Genomic DNA, 27007 nt, shown 5'->3' on the forward strand with positions numbered 1-27007 from the left:
GAGAAAGGTCCAGAGATGAGGTAGCTGTCAGGAGAAATTAAATCGCTAATTTGTTGTTTTGGATGTTTTTCTGTGTGTCCTTTAAACAGACAGTGGAGAGTGAGTGATAACAAACTTGCCAGTGTGTAAATGTTAGCTGCTTATTTTTTATACAGAGAATGAACTTGGGGGAGAAGAAAAATTCGAACAAAATAAATCTCCATCAAACATGCCTACTGTTATTCAGTGGGCATTGCTGTTTTTTGGGGGGTGGGGGCGGGGGTGATGGAAAAATGGTTACATAATCATCTTCATTGAAAGAATACTTAACTAACAGTTTTCAATTCAAGTAAATTTATTCATTTACCTTAGGCAACTTTCCTTATGCCTCAAGCCTCTGTTTACCCAGCAAGTAAGTAGGAATCTGTCTGTTAATCGATTGACAGATCGCTTTTCTGGGTGGTAATAATCCCTCCAAAAAAAATGGTCACTCGATCCATGTCTGGTCACTCCGTTTCACCCACAAAATATACAGTCAATTCACTTTATAGTATATTCTGTGAAGCTCTTTGAGACGTCTCAATGACATGATGAGTTGCTATGTCGACTGCAAGGATTATTAATTCACATAAATTACCCTCCTCTTGCATCCGCTTTTCCATTCATTTCTTCTCTACATCCTTAGTTTTTCATTACCAGTCTGTTTTTGTCATTCACCTACTTATGTTTTACCATTTCTATTTAGTTAAAACATTTCTACTTAATTATACTTAACTTCAAACACTGGAATCAATTATTTCTTCCAGCGATCATCATTTATTTTAAGAGACGGGAGTATCTTTTTATTGACTCGTATGTGATTTTGTAGGTTTTCAAACAAATGAAAGGCTGAAACATGAAAGAATGAAACAGCTACATTATAGATATGAGTAAATCAATCCTTAATGGTTGTTAGTTGATTGATGGATCATTTTCTGGGGGTAATAATCCCACCCCCACCAAAAAAAATTGGTTACTGAATCCACAACTGTTTGTTGGACACTGCTGTGTCCAATTGGCTGTCGTGTTTCACCCACAAATTAGTCAATCCACTTTACAGCATATTCTGTTAATCCCTTTGAGACATCTCAATGACATGATAAGGCACTATGTTGATTGCAAGGATTATTATTATTATTATTATTGTACCCCTCTATTTCTTACTCTAAAATCTGGAAGTTGAAGATGTAAAGGAGCAAATGTGTTCAAAGAACTTTAAGGGTTAATGCCACAGGCCTCCGAGAGTAGGAGTACTGATGCAATAAATGCTGCATTGAAAATGGATCATTTCATTTTGGTCAATTGAATTGCAGCCTTTCTACCCCAATTTAGAAACTGTCATTCCTTGACCTTTAATACTAAGTGATATATTTTATTGCCATGATGAAAATTATAAGAAAAAAAGCACTAAATCTGTAACCTTTTGATTATTTGTTTTGACAGTGAGCTGCTTCATTTTACTCTTGAATATTAGCATGAAATTACATTTAATCATAATTCTAATGAAATTGCTTCATGAACGCATGAGAGCTGGATTGTCATACTAAGTAATCATACTATAGAATAGAATGACTCATTAATACTAGACACATCGCAGAAATACACTGGAACAAATCATCAACTTTAAAAGTTTGTTCACAAACATTTTAAAAAATAGAGCTTCCCTTGTGGAGATACATTTAATTTACTAGTCAGACAATTGAAGGTGTATCTTGGATTCCCTTCTTGGTGTTTCTAGAAAATTGCTTCTTAAAATGTATTTTTAAACAAGATTTAAAATTCTGAATTGTGTCAAAAAAAATCTACATTTGTTTTCCTATTGAACAATTTTAGTTTATTTAACGACAATCCTGGCTCCAAAAAGACCCTCCCATTTAATGGCTTGATGTTTAAAATGAAAAGAAAGTGTATTCAGTTCCTTAACCTATTTATTGGCATTGTCAACCTGTACTAAAGCCAGAATCAGATCAGCTTGTGATTTAAAGGGACATTGTTCTCAGGAATTTCCATGTGATAAATGTTGGCAGCTATGCAAGTCTGCCATTACGTTCCTGATAATACAGAGTTGTTTAAAATTCTCAAAACAGACGAATAGCTTAAGATATCCTAATATCTTGTAAGATGTAGCCTCAGAAGTTCTTGCATGTACGTTCTAATCAAGATCGGATTACAATGCAGGTTCACTCCTTTGTAACTGTTGAAAAAGCATTGCCATTGTGAAAGTGATAGCCGGCCTGAACGGCCAACGCTATCAGTCAATGAAACATTCCTGCGAACAATGAACCTTTGAGTCGCAACAGCGTTAATACATTAAATGTGGCCATTGCTTTACTGGTGATAAATGCTAATGAATAAGCTAGAGATATTAGTGAGACATTATTGTTAACTCACTTGTAGTTTTAATAAGGTTGTACAAGTGAGCTGGGATCTGTAGGTATGTCAGTTTTGGTGCTTCCATTATGCAGTCTCAAAACACGGACGTGCTGTTGTGTTGTGTTCGTAAGCCCACAGAAGACATCACTTCACAACATGAAAAAAACTGTGAGACAAGAACATGCTGCAGTATTAGGCTTCTATTCCAGGAAGCAGCCAAAGAGGTTGAATATAAAGATACCAGTAATATGATTCAGAGCTGAGCGCTCGGAAGGTGATTAAAGTCAGTATTTCAGTTAGTTAACTGAAATTAATTTTTAGTGTGAAGTTTTGCCAATTGACGGTTTGCAAATGATAATACTTATGGGAGCTCATTATGAGNAAAAAACGAAGATGTAAGAGATTTTTTTATGTATTTAGTGGTCTCAAAATGTCAATAGTGGAAGTATTTCTATTCATCATGTTTCTGCAGTAGATCCGCACTATATTAATGTTCTTGCTTATGCCACTGTAACAGAACATTCTGGTTGTCATGAAGCTGCACTGAAATTAAGGTCTCCATATTATAAGTGTATTTCTAAGAATCTTTGAAGCATGTCTTGTTCTGTTCACACTCAAAGTAGTATAGAGGTAGGAAGGCCGTCAAACTGTGCAGGTGCAATCTGAGTGGTCAAAATGATATTCAAGATTGTTTCACCAAACCTCAATGGGGGTGAAACTTATAACATTTCATAAGGTACTGTGAAGCGTGCAAAATCATTGCTTAATTATTGTTGGCATAAATGTATCTGTCAATCAAGCAGAGCTGATCCCCTGACTGACATGCTATGTTCATCACATTGTTTTTAAATGTGTTGCTCAAGTATACCTTAGGCAAGTTTCCTTACTCCACTTACTCCAATAGTAATCCTTGCATTTGATACACTGCCTTATCATGTCATCGAGACGTCTCAAAGTGCTTCACAGAATAAACTGTAAAGTGAATTGAGTATATGTTTTGTGGGCGAAATACTGTTTGTGATAAACACTGTTTGTTTTGAAATATGCAATCCGACCCATTAAGGACCAAATAATAATACTGTTTGTACCATTCTCTCTTTCGTTAAAAAAGCAAGAACTGGATTCGATTCTCCTTCGCAGAAATGGCTTTTCAGCGCTCTGCTTCCAACAGCATGGAAAGCACCACACCTCACATCAGGATAGAGGACGAGTCTGTGATTAAGGTAAGAACCTTGTCCCACCTTTTCTTAAAACTTTTCCTTCCGACCCTTCAGAATTCAGAATTGAGTCCTAATTCCTTGACCCTACATTTGAAAAGCATATCAACAATCATCATCATAATTTTAAAAAAAACATTAAGGTGTGATATTTAATTTGTAAGCCACTGATATGTAATAACCTCTGCGGTGTACTTCAATGGCTGCAATATCTAACTTGTTAGCATTAAATAAGATGTGTGTATGTGTGCATGTGTGTGTGCCAGCCTAGTTCAGTTGGTAGCTCTCTCGCATCTGAGTCATAAGGTTTTGTTTCAAGCCTTACATCCGGGCTTGAACCCACATAGTCTACGCTGACACTCCACCGTATTTCTGGCGGGGAGGGTGTTACATTGTTGGGAATGCCATTCTTCATATAAAGTATTAAATCAGTCCCGTTTACGTGCTCAGGTGAACATGAACAATACCACGGCACGACTCGTGAAAGAGAAGGGAGTTTCTCCCTGTGCTGTAGTTTACCACATGGAGCTGGTCATACTTTGATGGTGGAGATGCTGTACAACTGTAATCACTTTCTATGGGTCAAAACACCCTGTCTGAATATGCAATGCTCCTGCGTTCAAAGAAAAGCTAATATTCAATCAAAGGGTGCGGAGGGCAGCAAGTGGCAGATTCCCTGTGCTCAAAGAGCTGTTAACCCTCGGGAGGTAATTATAGAATTACACTACTTGGAAAGCAATGTGCTGAACACTTGGGAAATGCAAATCTGAGAGCATTGCAGCTAGACAGACCTGCGGTTTCCACATCAGGGAGCACAAAGTAGGACACAAGTACTACACCCGAGAAAATAGTTAAACACGTGGAAATCGCACTTTTAAGACATTTTAATAATAATTCACTTTACAGTATATACTGTGAAGCGCTTTGAGACGTCGCAAAGATGTGATAAGGCGCTATCTCAAATGCAAGGATTATTATTATCATTATTATTGCATTTGATTTGACCTGCAAATAATTTGACTTTTAAACAAATCAATGTTTGATTTAGACAGTTCCTGGTTTCCAAGTTATTCTGTATATTTTGAATTTACTTGAGGGTCATCGAAGACTCCAAAACCATGTTGACAAGATCACAAGAGAGGTTCAGATGAAGAAGTCCCTTCATCCCATTTGATCCCAACAGAGCATCAAGCTGTTTTTTTCTTAATTAGTTCAGCATCCTGGCTTCAACCACCCTTCCTGGTAACCTGGCACTAGTGAACAAGTGATGGAGTTTCTCCCAGTGTTCTGACCAACATTCATCCAGAAAAATATTGGTCCTTCGCTTCATTGCCGTTTGTGGGACAAAGCTGCAATCAAATCTGCTGCCACATTCACCTACAAAAGTACAGTCACTACACTTTATAGTATATTCCTGTGAAACCCCTTGAGATGTTTGACAACACGATAAGGCACTAATATCAAACACTAATATCAAACACTTTGCAAGTGAGAGACCTGAGTTCAATTCCAGGCACAGGGCGAAACCTTGGGCAAGTTTCCTTACTCCACACAGAGCCTAATAATAATCCCTCCAAAACAAAACAATAATAAATTGGTCATTTTCAATCTACCACTGTTTGTGGGACATTGCTGTGCGCAATTGGCTGCCGCGTTCGCCCACAAATATACAGTCAATTCACTTTACAGTGTGTTCTGTGAAGCGTTTTGGGACGTCCTCCCGACGTGAAAAGCGCTACATCAAATGCAAGGATTATTATTATTATTATTATTAAGAATGATATTTTTGGGTATTTGTTGGTAAAAGTGAGGCCTTCTTATTGAACCACAATTCTTTGGCGTAATTCTTTGATAAATTATTAGGTTCGAAGGGAGAAGTGCCAGAAAATCTATACGCTGTTTTCATCACAGCAATCTTACATGTACCTAAACACTGGGTTTCAACAGCTTCGCAAACGACAGTCAATATCTGGCACAGCCTCAAACACATACTGTATTTGCTCCACATGACTCCTCCCTGCATTCTGCCCAGGAGCTAGCCCAGGAGTAGGTTTGCCTTTGGCTCTTGGTGTCAGCCGCATCATACATCTAACTTGCCTGAAGACTCACTGGCTAAAGGTATTGTGCCTTACAGTGCGATATTAATACACAATGTTATCCTCCATGTGTTAATATAGCAGAAAACACAGTATCCTTTCCCACCGACCTCTGTTGATCTGCTGACCCCACATCCACCTGCCCGCTCCCTCCGCTCTGCAGGTTCCGGACTGCTCCACGTCCCCCGCCCTACTATTGGCAGTCGGGCCTTCAGCCTCTCTGCCCCCACCCACATTTCCTTCGCCTCGCTCCCTCCCTCAAGGCACGTCTCAAAAACCTCCACTTCGACCGCGCCTTCGGCGACCATCCTACCCCCACCCTCCGTGCCCTCCCCCCACTTCTGATCCCAACCCCCACCCCTCACTCCCCCCCACCTCCGCTCGGGTCCAAATCCCTGACTGTCCAGCGCCTTGGGACGTCCTCTCGATGTTAAAGGTGCCGTGTGTAATTTTGTATTGTATCACTCAATGGGAAATAGATAACTGTTAAGGAATAATTCGAATGGCCTAAATAATTAGGCATCTTAGAGGCTATATTCCTGGAACGAGTTTAGCAGATTAAAAGCACCACAAGCGGATCCCAGACTGCGTTATTGTCTGGCAGTTCTTGTGTCCTATTCACTAATTGTTATTTGGAATGTCCCCGAGTGTTTTAGTGTTGGAGATCTAATTTAAAAGACTCCTTTGTGGTTAGCACTTTAATCAGAGTCCAGTCTCCCCTATTCTAGTACAAAAGGCACCAGCACAAAACATTAATTCCAACAGCTATTGAGTGACACAAGTGGATTCTAAATGGCTTGCAAACACTGAGTATTATTACAGAATCCTAGGGCAGGAAGAGGAATAAGTTAATATGAACTTTTAAGTCCCAGAATAACACAGGATGCCTGAAATTGATAAATTTAATATTTGATAAATTCCTAAACGAATAAGGTGAGGAGGTGTGTGATTTATTTGTTCTGAAGTCAGAAGCCTTTAATAACCAATTTCTTACAATTGTCCAATTCTCTTCCTATTTTCAAACGTTTAAAATAACATTTTCGAAAGTATCTAAAGATTGGAAAATTAATTCCGTTTGATGAATGCTATTTCGAAGCACTTAGAAAGGATTATTTTCCTGACTTTTATGTCTGTTAAATGGGATTCTGCCATTGTGAACTTGAATTTTACTAACCAGCAGAATATCTCACCCTTAATTTCTGGACACAAGAACAAAAGGTAGAAACGTTGAGGAAAATTGCAAGCAGCCAAGATGTTTCAAAATATATTTTGCCCTTCTTAAATTGTCCAAGCTTCTGATTCACAGTTTTGATGATAACAATCAGAGAGTGGGATTAAGGCTGAGTTGTTACAAGAAAGCATTGATGCAACTGTAATCCAAATTGAGTGCAGCATCCTCTCTGGAACATTAATGTTGCTCAACATGGGCTAACTGCAGCAACTCACTGAAATGCACCTTCTTGGAAAGTGCAGTGCCATTTCACCATCAAACCTACAGACTATAACCAGATTAGAAACGTGCCATTGCTGTGAATTAAAGGAGTGTCTTCTATACATGTATTATTTCTGATACTGAGCACCACAAATTAAAGGACAATGCTTTTGACAGATGATCCAATGCACGTATTGAAACTTGCAAACACCGCTCGCACACGGAATTTTTGACTGTTTGATGTCTTCAAAACTGTGCGAAAATTTACCTTTGAAGAGGTTTTCCATATTTAAAAACGTTCCGTTTTGAAACAGAAAAAAAATCCTTATCTAATCCGCGAAGAAACGAAATACATCTTGCAGACATTTTACCTGCTAGATTCGATGGAGTCCCAAAGAGTTATTCTCAAGTTATTTTGCTACTGTCATTTTGACATAGAATGAGAAGAGGATAAGCTTCTTAACCCAAGTAAGAAGGGATTGATCTAAAGTAGAGTGACTGAAGGGGAATAATGTACAAGGGTCCAACGTATTTAACAGTCCATGAAAAGCATGTCTAATAACTTCACACCAGCAAACCATTTAAAAGAGCATTGCAGAATGCAATTTTAAACCACATGCTCACAGCGCAAGTGAGCCTGAAGAGTGTTTACAGCTTGGTTGAAGATAAACTTCATTGGTTTAATTGTCCGTGGTTCTGTACTCTTAATTTTCTGCTTGTAGAAAATCATGTAGCGTTTTATCAGACATGGCAAACACTTGATTCTAAAGTGCAAACACTGAAATTGTTCCCATAGCTGAAGATGCAACACCAATTTCTACTTACATTGTACTTGCATTTTGATGTACCAGTTTATCATGACATTGAGATGTCTCGAGTGCTTCGCAAGGTAAAGTGGAACGATTGTGCATTTTGTGGGTGAAATGCAGCAGCCAATTGCACACAGCAGTAGCCCACAAACAGTCGTGGATTGATTTGACCAAATTATTATTATTATTATTACCATTATTTGGGAGGAGGCGTTACAACACCCGGAAAGAGGGGGATACACCAATCGACTGACAAGCAGGTTCCTATTTACTGCTAGGTAAATAGGCGTGTGGAGTAAGGAAACTTACCTAAGGTTTTGCCCTGCCTGGGAATCGAACCTGGGTCTTGTTGATAGCGAGGCGAGTGCCCTAACCAATATGTGACTGGACTCCATGATGCTATGTAACAGCTTTCACATTGCTAACATCCCAAACTGCTTTATAGAAACCGAACGGAGATAATGCAAAATATCTTCTAGGGTTGCAAAGTTGCAAAGACTTACTCCTGGAGAAGTCAATGGCTGTAAAATGTATAATATTGAAGTACAGTGTGCACACTGGACTGGAGATGTCAGTGTTCACGCTGCTTTGAGTCTGCTCCATCCAGACCTATAATCTCACTGCAACATTTGTATTTACCACCCACTGGCTCAGGAAAATGCCCAGTTTATACTGTGCTGTACTTCGCAACGAAGGCTGAAGATGAACCTGCCTGCTACGCCCCCAACTGTTTCCTACCTCTTCGAGTCATGCTGCCTTCTCTAACTGCTTTTACTTACTCTGCTCTTAAATTAAAGTGAAGAAGACATAAATGACTCTTCTAGTGACTAGACACACAGCGTGCACATTGCACATATAACTAAAGAGCACTTCAGTCTACATGCAAATATTTGGTAAACTTTTTGGGAAATAAGCTCCTCTGATGGCTTAGCTAATTTATTCAGTGTGTCGCTGAGCATACAGACTTGCAGCTGATGCTAACCCAGGCAATAGTAGGGGGCACTTTAAGAGCTCACGTGCCTAAACTGGAAAGGAGGAATTCAAAATACAGGATTCCTGCTCCTCATCAAAATCTAGCAACAGTAGCAACAGCTGCTGGATGACTTTGGGTGTAGCTATGATTTCCTCCATGTTTAAACAGGCTGCCAACACTATTAAAACACATGCATGAATGCAATGATAGTCATAGGGTAAGTGACAAGTAGATGTGGTATCTACGGAGCTGTTTCCCACGAAATGGCTTATCTCAATAGAAAGAAGCAAATCTTCTTCAGAAGAGGAAGGGGAAGGGGGAAAATACCCGATTCAAGAACCAAATCTTTGATGTTATTTGTTTTATCAAATGCGAGGATTATTATTATTATTATTTGAAGTCAAATTTACTCCTCCTGGCATCAGGAACCTGGGGGGATTATGTGTGTGCTGGGTTGTTGTCAGTGGCAAATAGGAGATAATTCGGAATATCTAACTCCTGCTATCAATTGAACTATTGACCAACAGTATGATTTGGATCGATACCGTGTTAACTTATAATGGCTCTAGGCTATGCTTCCACATGCACAATTGCTGATGATCAACTGGAGCTGGTGGGAATTGAACATTGCTTTTTTGCAATGCTAGGAGGGGCAGATCGGGGTGGGGAGGGGAGAGGGGGCGAAAGGGGCCTGGAACCCCCCCCCCCAACTCCCCTAAGACCAAAGTATGCACCGCTATCCCCAGTGCCAGTATCAAATTCAAAAAATTGCATCTCTTTATCCCAAAATTGCTTCTCTGTCTGTCCCTGTCAGTCAATGTTTGTCATTTATTCATTGTGTCTCTGAGCATATAGACATACAGCTGATCCTAACCCAAGTGATAGCAGAGGGCACATGTCTAAACTGGAAATAAAAATATGCAGCGTATTTATAGTGAGTGACAAGGAACAAGCACGGACGCTGATGGATACAGAGAGGCTCAGAGGTTTTTTTTAAGTCGATTTTTTTTAAATTTCCGTTTGTCTGTAATTACGCATGTCTCAAAGCGCTTCACAGGATACACTGTAATGTGAATTGACTGTATAATTTGTGGGAGAAACGCGGCAGCCAATTGCGCACAGCGGCGTCCCACAAACAGTCGTGGATTGAGTGATCAAATTATTTTTATTTGTTTGTTTATTGAAGGGATTGTTACCGCTGGTAAACAATCCGCCAGTTGACTAACAAGCGGGTTTCTATTTACCACTAGGTAAACAAATTTGTGTGAAATAAGGAAACTTGCCTAAGGTTTCGCCCTGCCCAGGAATCTAACCCAAGTCCTCTTGCTTGCGAGCCGAATATACTGTAAAGTGTATTGTCTGTATATTTTGTGGGCAATATCTGATTATCTAATTAGAATCACACCCTTGAGTTTGTACAGTGATCATTCTCAAGGTAATTGTTGCTAGTGGAAGGTTAATTGCTATTTACTTTTCCAAAGGTTTACCCTACTTACCTGAATGCCTTCTGGGACTGTTTCCTATTTATGTCCTTTAATGAATCTAGATCTTCAGTCTCACCTCATGGGATTCTTCCCACTTAATTCCTGTTAACCCTGCAAGCCAAAGCTCTAATGGGTATGGTGATCCGAGCTGGAAAAACAGCAAGAAGCTTGTCAGACAATACTCGGAATGTGGTTAAACTCCGACAGTACCCCAACGTACATTCAGGGGTCCCTAAGCTTTTTTCTCGTCTCTTGCCAACCTGTGTCTAATCCTTTCAGGAACTAGATAAGCAGAGTGTGTCCCTCCAAGAAGAGGGTGTGCATTCCATTTCAGACACAGGGAAATTTCCATGCGTAGATACAAGAACAGCAACTTGCATTTACACAGCGCCCCCTCACACAGGGTAGCGACACAGGGCACTTGACAGTGTCGGAGCACGACGCTGAAGCCGGGGTGGGGAGGGGGGGAGGTGACCGTAGGCACAGGTCGAAGAGGAAGGTCTTCAGTTACGACCTGAAGATGGGGAAGGAGGGGACGAGGCAGAGGGAGGGATAGAGGAAAGGTGTTCAAGAATTTCATGAACACAGCCACTGGTGGTGGAATGGAGGTCACGAGGGATAAGCTGGAGGCCGGAGCCAATTGGGGAACCTATCTATTTAGTCCCACATCCCTGCCTTCACTCTCTGCCCTATTATATTTTAATTTTTCAAATATTTGTTTAATTCCATTTTAAAAATCTATAATAGATTCTGTTTGAATTATTATCAATTTTTAATAATTGATTCCTTGTGTCAGGAGATACTCTTAATATCTCTCTTTGCTTTTCTGGCGATTAGCTTGAATTTATGACGAAACGTGACTGACTCACTGACCAGTGAAAATAGTTTCTCTATTTATTATAAAAATAATAATAATAATAATCCTTGCATTTGATATAGAGACTTATCACGTTGAAATGCCTCAAAACACTTCACAGAATACACTGGAAAGTGGATCCACTGTGTACTTTGTGGGCGAAACTTATCAAAAATGCCTGTATTAGTTTGGAGATAGTAAAATCATTTAAAAATACACACACAAGAATTTCACAGGACCGCATTAATGGGGTTTATTTGAAAATTGTGTTAACCATGTGTAAATGCTTGTGTACATAGGGAATTAAAGGTACCTTTAGTTAAGTAATTAACAAGCAATGGAAAGGATTATACCACCTAATTCTGTGCTGTGTATACTCTAATCTGAGGATTTAAATACTAAATGAGTTTCTGGAAGTAATTTAAATGTAATGTGAATGATCTAATGAATGCTGATGCCACCTACTCTCATTCCCTGTTCTCTCTCACAGCAAATCCACACTCTCTGCTATCTATAATTTTTCAAAATGACTGTTGGTCAGGCATTGACACAAGGAAAACGAAAGGTTCAGGAATTTGCACACTGTGCTTGTCTGTTCCTGTGTTTAAATAATAATAACAATAAAAGGACAAAGCTTTGGGGACTGAAGTATGAACGTAAATAAGCAACTTGAGCAGAGCTTTCGGGGCCTGTGTTTATTAATAATAATAATCCATGTATTTGATATAGAGCGTTACCACGTCTTCGAGACGTCTCAAAGCATATACAGCAAACACTGTTAAGTGAGTTGACTGTATATTTTGTGGGTGAAACGCGGCAACCAATTGCACACAGCAGTGTCCCCATAAACAGTCGTGGGTTGAATGACAAAATTACTCTCATTTTTTGAAGGGATTATATTACCCCTTTAGTTTTTTTTTAAATGGTTGAAACATATTAATATGTTTCAATAGTTTGGTGGAATTGACGAAGTTTGCCATTGATTTTCTTTCCCCCTCTCTCTCTCTCTCTCTCTTATTCGTTTGAATAGATACTGATTACGCTGTTGTATACATATCAGGCACTAGAGATAATGGAAACCAGGGGTTGAGTATTTACGGAAAGGAGAGGGAGATGTAAATCGTAATTATCATTAATAGATTTATGCTTTGATGGCATTCAATACTTTTTCGTACATTAGTAGCTTTTTTTAATTAGAGATTATTATAAGCAGTCAGAAGCATCTATAGCAGAAGATTTTTTTCCTCCAATACATACAGTCATACCCAGAGGCCCCAATTAAATGACTCTGTTCATAATTGCCAGCTCCCTGATTAGGCTTATTAACATCAATGGAAAAAAATATAGACACATTCTCCTGTAAATTGGGTTCGTCCAGTGAAAGAGTGAAGTATATCAGTTCCACATGTGCTTTTGTCAATGGATCTTAACAGTTTTAATATTGAGCCCTTCTGTTTAATCTTTACATTTGATACAGTGAGTCATTTCAGTGTTAATTTAGTGAGTTTAAGCTTCTTTACTTGAGAAATGAACATCTAAACAATGATATTCTACCTATTTTTACCGATTTGTTGTGCTATTAGTAACCTACAAAAGTCAATAAGAAATAATTCCTGATCCAGTATAGTATTAGTAGTAAAATATATCGAGTTAGAATTGAGCGACAGCACGAACAATTGGTTTAAAAAAAAGAATTTCAAGTGGCTTTGCGAAGGGGGTGATGGAAGGCATGGGTGAAGAGGATAAAGTCTTCAGGTGTGATTTGAAGATGGGTAGAGAGGAGACAAGATAGAAGGATTGAGGCAAGAAGATCCAGAGATTTGTAGTAGCTGATGTCTATGAAAACTTTATTAACTTCTTCAAACCCGTCCTGTACCTTCCTATTTCTGCTCCTACCGTAATCAAAGGGTTTTGTATGACCTCTTCTAATGTAGTGAGGAGTAATTTGGTTTCTACGTTAAATCAATGGCACAGTTGCAGTATAAATCTGGTTCAGAGGGATTGATTCAATTCTGTACCGCACTCACAAAACAACATGCAGGAAGGAGGTGGGCCTTAAATTAAATTGATGCTAATGCCTGTAGCATTCAATTGGATTTCACTGCAAATAAACAAACTTTGTGAGCCTAAAAGAATGACGCTTAAAACTTTGTCGCTATTCTATTGGATTGTTAATGTTGGAGGCACAATAACACTCCCGGCTGTATAATGGGATTAAAATGTAACCGCTGTTGAGTGCTGGTTTTCTGAGCTCAGTGCAAGATGAAACACATAGCATGAGTGTACAATATGTGATGCACAAATGCATTTCTATTATTTCTAGCAAAGTCTATTTGATACTCATGTCCCACACTGAAGATGGCCTCCTGAAAAAACTTCTTTGCCTCTCGTACAAACAAAAATGGGAGGGCTTGAGAGAGCAATGGGGAACGAGGTCAATATTGTGCTTGTAACTATTAGTGATGAAAGGTGGTAGGGAATGGAACACATTCCAATTTTGCCACAATAATTATAATAACAATAATCATTGTATTTGGTATCGTGTCTTATCATATCGTCAAGTCTCAAAGCAGTTCACAGGATATACTGTAAAAAGTGGGGTATTTTGTGGGAAAAGAATTGCAGCATCAAGCACCCTCGGGTCAGATTTGGTCTTGATAACAATAATAATCCTTGCATTTAATATAGCGCCTTATCACATCATTGAGACATCTCAAAGCGTTTCACAGAATATATTGGAAAGTGTATTTTGTGAGTGAAACATGGCAGTCAATTGCGCACAGACGTGTGTCCCACAAACAGTCACACAAAACACGAAATAGATGAGGCAAAGCTGCCTTTACCCAAACAATGTGTTTTTGTACATGCAAATGTCATTCCCCGATTGGACAAACCCTACTACACCTGCTCTAGACATGTAATGTGCTTACAGCCAACATAGTGGGAGAAAAGATTTTTCATCAAAGCATCTGGTCTTGATTTAAACTTGGGGCCCAAAGGTAAAAGGGTGGCACATTGGCATCCTCTCACTCAGCTTCTGCTAACTATAATTTTTGGCTGGCATATTTTTCTCCATTCTCCTGACAAAATTGCCCTGCACCGTAAACAAAGCGGTTTCATTGACCGGAAAGAAAAGCTGTGACTGCTTTGGAACAACATTTCAAAGTGGCTTTGTACTGGAAACACAGGATCATTGTTAGTGAGATGTAATTAAGGCGTGGGCTGAATGACTCAGGTCTCAGTCCAGCTGAATAGGTCGCTTGTGCATCTATGGCCACCAAATAATAGAGTTACACCCTGACAGGCTAGGAATGTACATCCATTAAGTAGCTAGCGAAGCAGTTTGGCGATCATTGACTCGTATGGTCTGTCATCAGCCATTGGAACAGGTTCAGCAATATTTGCACTGGGAGAAGATGAGTAATGCTACCTCTTGCTTAGGCAAGATATCGAACAGTTACTCTTTATTTACAAGGACTATTGTAGTTAGAAAAAAGGGAGTGCTGAGGAGATGGAGCTTCAGGTCATCGAGCAGTAATTCCAGTAACTAAATTGGATGATACGAATTATTCAATACTTGGAATAACCCTGCCTGACATGTTGAGGGTTCTCGTCAGAGGTTAACAAATTTGGTTCTCTCTAACACGAGTAAGATGGGAACAGGCTGCAGGAATCTGTTAGTGTCTTAGTTACTTCAGCAATGACAGCTACTCTGTATTCAAGACCTGTTTGAAGGGGAATGTATGCATGTTGTCCAGGGAGAAACCAGAAGGCCGTACCACATTTGCTTCACAAAACTGCTGGTTGGGAATTTTCCGACACATTGTCAAGAAAAGGCAAATGATTATCTATGGGATTTATGGAAATATAATTTACTAAATTACATCTAAACACAGCAGACTGTGTATTACCTTTCCTGGTCAATTTCACCAAATTAAAAAACAATCGATCAACAATGGTAGCCGCTGAACAACACTTGTCTCAATTTCTACACCTTAGTCGCTGTATTCAAAACCCAATTCAAAATGTCTTGACACGCTATGATTATGTTTTACAGTTTGGATTCAAATACCGCCCATAGCAAATGTTTGACTGGAGAGAAACATTAAATGGTGGTGCAATGATTTTAGATTAGACACAGCTTTGCTCTCCCTGGTTCGAATGCAAATAACTGATCACAAGAGGCCAACCATTTTGTTCCTAATGCTGTGAGGGTTTGCAGATGAATAAATGCCTCTTTATTTAGTTTCTTGCGAGGAAGTCCTGTAGCTCAGTGGTTAGAGCTCTCGCCTAGCAAGCAAGAGGTCCTGGATTTTAATTCTCGGTCAGGGCAAAATGTTGGCCAAGTTTCCTTGCTCCACACGGCTCCGTTTACCTAACGTTAAATAGCAGTCCAATTATTAGTCAATCGGTGGATTGCTTTATCAGGGATAATAGTCCCGTCAAATAAATAAATAAATAAATAAAATAATAAGAATCAATCCACAACGGTTTGTGGGTCACTACTGTGTGCAAAATTAGCTGTCACGTTTCACCCACAAAATATACAGTCAAGTCACTATACAGCATGTTCAGTGATGCGCTTTGGGACGTCTCAAAGATGTTGTAAAGCGTTATATCAAATGCAAGGATTATCATTATTAACAAGCGTGTAATCTTGTGCTGCAATTCGCTTCTTCAATCCAATGCAGGAGACATGAAACCTCATTAGATAACATTCTGAGACGAGAGGACGGAGATAAAAGCATTTTTGGTGAAAATCGTTCAAAAGAGAACTTCATCTCCACTTTTTTTGAAACAAAAATCAGCCATATATCTTTAAAAGCAGGCATTAAAGGATGTGGTGATCTGATTGATTTCATTACTTATTTATTTCACAAGGGGCTCATTAAATGAGATATGTGCCTAGCTAATGTGTGCACACAACTCATGCAACAGCATCTAAAATTAAACAGGGACTTCAATTAGATTAGATGGGCAACTCATTGGTATAAAAAAGGGATATTTGCATCAGCAGCATTTAGTAAGCTGTGGGCTTCACTTGCAAAACTGTTAGTTTAACTCATGATCACACCTTGATGTAATTTAGCTCAACAAGCAGCTAAAAGACAAAAAAGGAATATTAGGGACTGACGTAACATTGAAAGCAGTAACGCAGAACGTTATTTCCTTCATGCTATATGAGGCAGTAATGTTGAAAATGATCGATTTGAAAAATATTTTCCGTCTTATGAAACAGAGTTAAATCCACGACTGTTTGTGGGACTCTGCTGTGCACAATTGGCTGACGTGTTGCGCACAATTTACAATGTATTCTGTAAAGCGCTTTGAGACGACATGATAAGGTGCTAAATCAAATGCAAGGATTATTATTATTAATGTGACACAACTGTTCCTTTTGTGGCATGACTTCCAGCACCTTTTCCCCCCTCCTCTCTTGAGGTCAAGTGTTCCGGGACTCTACCCCATGTGAAGAGCGCCATATAAATGCACCTAAGTACTTACTCGTATCTGTGAGTGCAGACAGGCTGTTTTCACTGGGGGATAGGGAGAGACATTATAATAAGTTTAATACGACTGTATGTTATGTTTCTGTAGTTAATGTTATTAAATACTAAAAGAATGTTACTGTGTTCTTGATGACGTGCTTTCAGTCCATAGTAGACAATAATAATAATCCTTGTATTTCATATAGCGCCTTTCACGATGTTGAGGCGTTTCAAAGCGCTTCACAGGGTATACTGTAAAGTGTAGTGACTGTGTATTTTGTAGGCGAAACACGGCTGGCAATTGCACACACCAGCGTCCCACAAACAGTTGTGGATTGAGTGACCAAATTATTAGTAGTATTTATTTTGGGGGGAAGGGATTATTACCAATATATTGTTGGCAGCCTTGGAGGTGTAGAGAGGCCTGAATGACATATCTGTACAAACAGTGTGAGATTTTCAGTGCTTTGTGCTGGTGTGTTACAGGGTTCCCATTATTTTGCCATAAAACCGTGAATACAATTAACGTAATGTATTAACTTGAAGAGTGTATGAGTGAAGGCTCCGTTGAATTATACAGTTTGGGAGTTTTGCACAGATATACAGTAACACATTCACATGGCAGATTTTGTCCTTTTTTCACTTTTGCAAATATCAATCGATTTATTGCCTCCGAAATTTGTCACTTTAATACCTTGGGTGACTCTGGCCAGACAAATCCCAGTGAGCGTACATGCCATGTGTAACACCTGTCATATATAATGCCCTTTTATTGCAAATCATTATTTTAGATAAAAAAAAGGTGTGGTATTCTGCTATAATTGAACCATCAAGGTAATGAGGTTATCTGTTGAGTTCAGTAATGCAGATTACTGTAAAGATTTTAGCTAGATTGTGAACTACCAGTTTACACGCCTAGCGAGGAAGTACTGCCAGGAATTTTAAAACCATTCACTTGGTGCACGCAATTTAGTTGGAGATTTAATTTGTAGCACTTTGTTGTGGTGACTGATGTGTAGATGACACATTGCTCTTCAGTGCGCTCAACTCCAAATGTTCTAACTGAGAAAACATTCCTGTAATCTGACCATGACAATCAATAGCCTATTAAAAGAGCATTGACCTGTTTGGAAGGGGCGAGGTGAGCACACTATTATCGCTTTAGATGGTGAGTAATCCTCACGGCAATATCCTGCATTGAAGTGAGATGATGCTTTCAATAACACCGATATTGAAGTGTTTAAGAGTGGATCCTCTTCACTCCCTCCCCCTCACCTCCCACGCATCTTTTTCACCCCCTGCTTCAGATCCTCTATTCAAGATGCAAAGGTCCAAGTAATAATAATAATCCTTGCATTTGATATAACGCTTTATCACCTACGAGACGTCTCAAAGTGCTTCAAAGAGGATACCGGGTTATTTTTAATTGATCAAAAATTGCTGTGCTTTACAATCCATTAACTCCACAATGACATCTCAACGTCGCGATAAGGCAAATGCAAGGCTTATTATTACGTTGACCGAGAGAGCACTGAATAAACTATTTTGCTTTGCTTTTATTTGCAATCGTCAGTTGGCTTGTTTTCCTGTGGCGAGACCATTGAGATGCTCACTGGAGCATGTGTTTAGTGAGCAATGTGTTGCAAATGTGATAGTCCAATGAAATCAAAACAAGCTGTTGCTATAGCATCGCCAAACCCTCATTGTTCGAAGTCACATATGTGTGTCCTTTCACAATTTGAGCTTGGGCCAAAACCCTGGGAGATTATACCTCTATAACACAATTTTTCTGCAACATACATGTTTCACTTCCAAAACCTGAATCCTGAGACCATAATAATAATAATAATACAATAATTCTTTCCATTCTTTCTTAATAACCATCCTTTTGTTTAGTTGAACATCTTCAAAGCTACGTTTTAAGGAATTGATACACGATTTGCCAAGTAATGCAGTTGCCAGACACATTTCAAAGTCATTTGTTTTTATCATGCAAAGCAGAACACTTATATTTGCTTTGGATAAGTTGACTCCCAAATGCCGAATGTGTGCTAGTTATTTTTCTGCATTTTCCCTTGTACAAGACAGGTCATTAAAATTGCTTTCGTGTGATGTGACATTACGTGATGAGGTTGTGCGCAGACACAGGGAGTGCTGTTCCTCTCCGTGATGTCATTGGAGAGAAAGTTCATGACATGAAATAAGGAGAGTCCCACATCAATTTCTTGCCAGAAAACTTCTAACCAGTAGTCCACAGGCACCAGTGAGCCTTTTTAATTGTCTATTTTTTCATGTATGTGGCTGGACAAAGAGAAGAAAGTATTTTTCATCCATTCATACTCAGTGGGCTCCTGATTTTTCCCCTTCCTAACCTTAGGAAGATAAAAATATAATAATGTGGTCACACAATCCACAACTGTTTGTTGGACACTGCTGTGCGCAATTGACTACCGGATTTCGCCCACAAAATATACAGCGAATTCCCTTTACAGTATGTTCTATGAAGCGCTTTGAAACGACTTAAAAACATAATAAGGCGCTATAGCAAATGTAAGTTTTTTTTAAGGCACTGGGGACAATCTTAGTACATCCATTGCTGCCTTGGAGTCAGCATAGACTATTGATTTGGGTTTATTCAGACGATAGGATGGTGCTCTAAAGAATATGGCAAATTGTTCTTTACGATTAACCAAAAGGTTATGGGTTTACGGAACATTAAAGCAACTTTTTATTTTACCTAGTGAAGACTCCTTCAATAGCCTGGTAAGTAAAAGCACCATCCAGTGTAAGAGATTGCTGTACAGAACAAAAAGGTTTGCAGTCAAAGTTCTTGCTCCAGAGTTTATTGCCTTTTGTAACGTGAACATCAGGTGAGGATAGCGTAACACTTGGTTATAATGCCCCCTGCAGCCGAATATCCTGTCAACGCTGACTGGTCTAACTCACTCATACATGATGCCCACACAACAGGTCGTGAAGCAACCAGTAGAAAGGAAAATGACTCACATGGTTTCAAAGAACAACAACAACAACGAAATTGCATTTATAGAGCGCCTTTCACGTCGGGAGGACTTCCCAACGCGCTGAGGTGATGTGGGGAGAAATTGTCAGTAAAAAAAAGGAAAGTATTTCATTCTTCTGGACTGACATCCTTCACATTAATCAATATAATGCACACATAATAGTCAATCCACCCTACAGTATATTCTGTGAAGTGCTTCGAGACATCTGAATAACGTAATAAGGCTCTGTATTAAATGAGCAGAAAATTTGTTCACTGTAAAGTCTAATTTTGCTTGTAGAAAGCAGAAAACGTGTGTTTTACATGTAGAAAATGTATTTGTTTTTATTTAAATACGCCAAATTATTTATTGCTATTATGTTTGCACAATGCTTATTCTCAATAATAACTCTTTTTTTTTTAGCAATTCTACAAGTTTGAACAAAATCTGGGAAAGGGCAGCTTTGGGGTTGTTATCCAAGCCACTCACATTCCGACAAGTACAAAATGGGCCATTAAAATACTGAACAAGGAAAAGGTAACACTTTATTTTACAAAATCTGGAACTCTCTAAACTAAGTACAATATATCATAGAATTCTAAAATCTGCTTCTAAAGATGAAGTGAACTGGTGACAATATCTGAGTACTGGACCCCAAGAAAAAAAACCCAGTGGTTGAACACCAATCTCAACAAACATTGGCATTTTGTCTTCCTTAATACGATAATCTCGGCCAGTTTGGAGGGAGGAAAGGTTGGGAGGAAATGAAAAGAGAATGGATGGAGTTGAGTAAGCTACGTGTGGAGTCCTGTATTGGTTATGCCACTCGCCTCACTAGCAACAGGACCCGTGTTCAATTCATGGATAACCAGAAACCTTAGGCAAGTTTCCTCACTCCACACGCCTCTGTTTACCGAGTGGTAGGTAGGACTCCAGTTGTTAGTCGATTGTCGGATCGTTTACCAGGGTAATAATCCCTCCCAAAAATTGTTTGGTCATTCAATCCACGACTGTTTGTGGGACACTGCTGTGTGCAATTCGCTGCTGCGTTTCGTCTACAAAATATACAGTCAATTCACTTTGCAGTATCTTCTGTGAAGAGCTTGAAGATGTCTCAAAGACGTGATAAGGCGCAAAGATCAAATGCAAAGATTATTATTTAGTAGTAATGTAAGACAGGACCTCATCACACTCGTGATAAATAGCTGCAGGGTTGAATATATTCAAAAAGACACAAGTTTCAGTCTGGTCAAAGTCCTATAATCTAGTGCAACCTTCCTAAATCATTTCAATGCATAAACAGGCATGTAGAAAACTGTCCCAGATGATAACTGAAAGGTTGCATACAAACAATGTTGGAAAATGCTTTAAATGTTGCTCAGCTATTTAGTCCTAGTGTTGGAGCAGCAATGCGTTTTGAGCACTATCACGTATTACCGAGGAGCAGATTAAGACTTGCTGTTAAGAATTTGAAATTTAATTTTGCTCTATGTAGCGAATTTGGTCGAAGAGAAGGGTCTTGTGACGTGCCTTGAAGGAGGCAAAGGAGGGAGTGAGGTGAGGGATACAAGATAACTTGCTTTATTATTCATTGCAGCATGCAAATTTGGGAGAATTCCGAGCAGGAATTATGAAATATGAAAATGCCCATTGCTTACTCTGAACATTTGAGTCGCGTAGTCAGTCTCTCATGACATTTGCTGTGTTGGGTGATTGTTCCAGGCTGGAAGCTCTGGAGTCCGAATGCTGGAGAGGGAAGTCGCTATCCTGAAGATGGTGAACCACAATCACATCATTCAACTAGAGGAAGTCTATGAAACATCAAGGGTAATGAGTTGCTATTTATTACCTCACACAAAAATACTGTGTTGAGATCAATGCTGCAGTTTATCACCACATTATTACACCTTGTTTCTCCTTGTATCACAGTCACGCTTATAAGTCATTAGGGTCTAACTTGCAATATTTCCAAATTTCCGTCAATTTTCCTCTGCTCGATGTCTGGGTTTACACATGAAAAGTAGTGTCTTTTGTGAGGCGTTAATAGAGAACATGGCCAATGAAACTGTATAATACTTATAGTAATAATAAAAATAAAAAATATAGCATATGGTTGTGGTTCACCCACATAATGGCATCTGCAGGAGAGGGAAAAGTACTGCAAATAGGCCAATGTTGTTCAGTATAGAGGAGTAAACACTTTATTTTCTGTCAAACCTGTTACATTTATTAAAGATGTCTCTGTGGAATGCAACAATAAACTTACTTTATTTTTTGGGGGTCAGCCAAGTGTCTGACATGTACGGAACTCCATCACCATGCTGTCCTTCCAGATTTGAAGCAAATAATTTGTCTCCGTCTACTAATCGTACTCACAACAACGCTGACCAATTTAAGGTCAAACTCAAATCCTTAGCAGCACCTTCAATTCACTGTCTTAATTACTAATTAGACAAATTCAACTTTTTTATAAAAAAAAGGAACTTGAACCTTTTAGATCATCATGAAGTGATCAGGTCACTTAATTGAATCTTTTATCTATTTAGCAAAATATGGTTGCGATCATTCATCTGTTCACCCTCTTCACAGACTTATTCATAACTTGTTTCCTATATTACAACATTTAGGGAAGTCAGTGATCTTTTAATATTCAGCAAATAGAACTAATCTGCCAACCCAACTTTACCGGTTTGACTATATCTAATTGACCAGTTTATTTTCTACTCAAAGTCAAAGCTCTCCTGAAACAAAATAAAGTAACTAATTAATCACTCTCTCAGTAGTGAATCAATTTCATTTGACCCACATCTAAGCTTTCCTTTAAAGAAAAACCAAACCACATAAATTATAGATAAAATGTAGAATTACATAAAGAGGTTGTACTAATTTAGAAGAAAAAAAAGAAAGCTGTGATTTAATGGCAGTCTACTACTGTGCATAAACTCCCGTAGAGTCCTGTAGCTCAGTGGTCAGAGCACGTGCCTCGCAAGCAAGAGATCTGGTTTTGATTCGGTTGTCATTCATGTGGTGGATCGCTTTTCCGGAAGTAATAATTCCTTAAAAAATAATAATAATTTGGTCACTTCAATCCACGGCTGTTTGTGGGACACTGCTGTGTGCAATTGGCTGTGGCGTTTCGCCCACAAAATATATACAGTCATCTCAAAGCCCACCACAGAATATATCGCAAAGTGAATTGACTGTTTATTTTGCGGGTGAAACAATAATCCTCTCATTTGATGGAGCGCCTTTCACGTGGGTGCTTGAGGTATTCTGTGACATCAGAAATGCTTCACAGAATTTACTGTAAAGTGTAGTGACTGTATTTGTAGGCGTACGTGAAGAACAATCCATGCAAATAAACAAAGGAAGCAGTTTCCAGAGAGAGGGGTGTGTGTAAAAAAAACGCAGCACATTAATGGTTAAAAGAGAGAGGGATGCGATTAGAGCAATTAACTCTCTTGTTTCAGTTGTGGTCAGATTCATTTGTTTCCAGAGCCATTGGCAAAATTTCACCTATTGTGTTAACAAGGACATCGAACTGTAAAACATGCAATCAAACTGCACCTTGAGTGTGTGAAAAATGACATTCGTCAGTCATACAGTGAGAGGAGTTTGCGGAAAACACACATCAGAGAATTGCTAATATATACAACTGTCAGATAGCTCCTAGGAACTGACCAATTAAATGTCTCAAATCCTGGAAAGATGTGCTTGCCTTACTTCAAACAAGTTTTGATATATTTATTCCAGAATCCCCAAGACTACTTATCTTGGGTGACACTTCTGTGATCAAAGGCTCGATAGCAAAGCTTCAAATGTTTTTTTTATCATCGCTTCTGTTGGCTCGGCAATCTGCTATAAAGAAATGGAAGGACTTCTCTCTCCCAGCAATCCCAGAGAACAGAGGAGGACAGACAGGGAAACTTTTTTACATTAAGCACATTGAACTGTGTTTTTTGTTCCAATGCAGTAATCTGCTGCAAGGGTCCTCTGCTATTTATACCAATTATTATTAATTTAGCTGTTGTTTGGGGTTTGTTACATGTGTTTAAAGTGGAGGGAGCTCTACAGGGAGGTACATTTCAATACAAAACACTTCTCTTCTTTCACTGCTACTGTTTATACAAAAGAAACTTCTACCTGTTGAAGGAATCGTTTTATAGCAGTGCTCTGTGTTTCCATTCTTGACACTTCAGGTTGGGTAGAAAGTGTTTGATCTGCACTCAACTGATGTCAGTCATGGATTCGATCAGTAAGAATCCAGATTGCCAGAACCCAGAGACATCACAGATTTGTTCCTTGATGCCAATGGGTAACTGCAGTTCATTTCTTAATACAACATCAATGAAGGACACCACAGTATACAAACCCCATCTGACTGAGGCACGATTTATAATCTTCAACAAGTTGTCCAGGAATGCAAAGACATCAATTGGTGCACTTCTTTCTACGATTCTAGGCATTTGTTAACTGAGTGAGTGGCTGACACCATGTCTGGAATGGAATGTGTGCTCTCGCGCTAGAGGGGTGCACCCTGCTTACTAATTCAGGACAATATTAGGTACAGATTAGCAAGAGCCAAGGCTTGGGGGATCCCAGAGTGTACATTGGAGTACTTCTGGACTTTATTCAGCTAAAACACCATTGAGAGAAACTTTCTTGTAAGCTTCCAGCTTGGACCACCCAACCCCTTATGGCTTTGGCTCGCAGGGTTAGCAGGAGCAGAGTGAGAAGAATCCTGACAACCAGAGTCCAGTCTATCCCTTCAAGTCCTGCTGATGAGCCAAGCTGGTTGGTCTGTCAGCTTCAAGTAGAGTCCACTCACCTCCTCCCGGCAGGATACTGATCTGGGATTTTCATTGTCTTCTTTATTGCAAAAACAACATGTTTGATGCTGATGCTCAAACGTTCTTGCCTGTATAACCATATGAACATTATCCTTGTTTCCTGGAGAACTTAAGGTTATTTAATGACCTGTACACTTTGATAGCACGTTCTTAAAGGGGATTTTGTGAATGGGTCATTATTGTTGAACGACATTCCCCAGAAGGTACATGTAGCTCTGTGATGGTGTTAATGCAGATTTATCAGCAAATCATTGACCTATTAGAAGATACATGGTATATAATGTAAATTGTTGTGTGTTGAACTATTTATTTGCAGAGGCTACCTGCTGATGTAGCATGATTTTCATTTGTGTGTTATCCTACTGGTATTTAATACAATCTCAACTCTGTATGCACATGCGGTAGAGATACCCACAAAATACAGTCAATCCACTTTACAATATAGTCTGTGAAGCACTTTGAGAGGTCGCAACGATGTGATAAGGCGCTACATCAAATGCAAGCATTATTATTATCATTATTATTATTATTCTACCAGTAGTTTTCTCAAATGTAAATACTGTTGCTGACCCCATCCCAATTTATCAACCACCTTTGCTTAATACCTCGTATTTCAGTGTAACACTTTATCTACTTCAGGTAGAGAGATTTTTCATAGATATTAACTGTGGCCTATTGTAATCATTATTGTGTAGTTGCAGATTATCATCTCTGGAGGAAACAATTTTGTTTGACTTGTGCCCAACAATAATGTGTTTTCCCTTTTTGGTAACACAAAGACCCGTTTATCTTCAATGCCCTGGATCTTGGTACATTTCACAATCGCTGTTGAAATAATAAATAAGGTGCTTTTATACTTATACAGAAACAGAACTTGGGACCTGCAAGATAGATGCTTGAATTACTTAACTTTCCCAATGCCAATAAATTGTAGAATTTAATATATTCCATTTATTGGGCAAAAACAAATCACTTAGTTTAAATTGTAGCATTGTTCAAAAATAGAACCACTTGTGCTAATGGGTTTAATCTAGCCCGGCATTACAAAATATGATTAAACATTGAACCAAACCCATCTGTCTTCTTAAACAGAGGCACAGTATTTTCAGCTTGAAGAACTAATGGTACTAAGTCACGTAGTACAACATTCTGTTCTTAGCTGTCTCCAAACGCCCTTTAAAAGATGGAATGCCCTCCCCACTGTTTGTCTAGGTTTTTGTAGTATTTTTAATTAATAACACCGGTATAAAGCAACTCCATTTATCTTCATTTACATTGGATTACAATTTTTTTTTACCGAGCAATCTCGCTTTGACAAATCAAGCCTTAACGTAACTACTATGATTATGAAGCTTAATTGGGCAATGTTTTTGTGGGAGTAATTTTCCTGTGTGCTCACAGAAAGCCTCCTGTAGCAGTCAACTTCAACAAACCGCTTATATTTTTTCATTGAGTCACTAGAGACTGAGTGCTCTGTATTTGCACATGCTAGTTTAGTGGTGCATTAAACCATTAATTGGAGAACATCTTTCGTAATTGTTTTAATCAGTTTGATCAACTCACTGCAACATACAAGGATTGGAGGATGATAGGAAATTTTCTTAAACCGAGATAATAATACATAATAATCTTTGTGTTTATAATAATAATAATAATAATTATCCTTGCATTTGATATAGCCTCAAGGCATTTAATATAATGCCTACAAAGTTGAATGCCTTAAAGTAATCATAACGTTTCTGAAAAATTTACTGTCTGTGTATTAGTAGGTGCATAATACACAGGAAATGATGGCTTCTGTGCTGGGATGGAGAAAGTTATATGTGAGGGATGGCAGACATGGGTGGAATAGGGCGACATGAGGATTAATAAATATTCTGGGTGCTTTCTGTTTTATAGGAGATTGAGTGATACATTATTATCATTAGGGCTGTACATTTGTCATCAACCCATGAGATTAGTATTTTTATATAAAAAATGTCAGAGGTTCTAAGTGAAATAAACATAAAAAATATTGCTTAAACTCTTCCCGTGTCCCCCTCCCTCACCCGAAGCCCATCTTCTGGTTCTCTCCCCTTTCTGCCCCTACAGCTAATAATTCAAGTGTTTGTGCTAATTTCTCTTTTTCTTTTGGCCCATTTCTGGGTGTTGGTTTAGAAGGTCTACCTTGTCATTGAGTTCTGTGAACTTGGGGAGTTGAAAGGAATTGTGGCCAAGAAAGGTCACTTGAACGAGCCCGAAACCAAACACATCATCTCTAGCTTGGCTAGTGCTATATTTTACCTACACAAAAACGGTAAGCAATTCTGTGCTACGACACGCTAAAAGCTGTCGCAATCCTCTCTGAACCATGTATTTTTTTTTCATTTCACCTATAGGGACCACCTTGTGTTGGTTTAAGTCATACA

At 38.9% G+C, this 27007-nt stretch overlaps 1 protein-coding gene across 2 annotated transcripts in view; it reads left to right on the forward strand.

Annotated features, from left to right (window-relative positions):
* The window catches only part of LOC103185547 (serine/threonine-protein kinase 33), a 54595-nt gene that overhangs the window by 16425 nt on the left and 11163 nt on the right, over positions 1–27007 (forward strand). Inside the window, exons 3-6 of one of the 2 annotated variants that reach the window (XM_007904108.2) lie at positions 3503–3614; positions 20173–20286; positions 21472–21576; positions 26757–26895. In XM_007904108.2, coding sequence (XP_007902299.1) covers positions 3534–3614; positions 20173–20286; positions 21472–21576; positions 26757–26895 — 439 coding nt within the window. In that variant the 5' untranslated portion in view covers positions 3503–3533. The remainder of the gene's footprint in view (positions 1–3502; positions 3615–20172; positions 20287–21471; positions 21577–26756; positions 26896–27007) is intronic. The other variant, XM_042335541.1, reaches the window with a different exon arrangement.

This window comes from Callorhinchus milii, unplaced genomic scaffold, assembly GCF_018977255.1.
Source record: "Callorhinchus milii isolate IMCB2004 unplaced genomic scaffold, IMCB_Cmil_1.0 Scaffold5, whole genome shotgun sequence".
Taxonomy (NCBI): Eukaryota; Metazoa; Chordata; class Chondrichthyes; order Chimaeriformes; family Callorhinchidae; genus Callorhinchus; species Callorhinchus milii.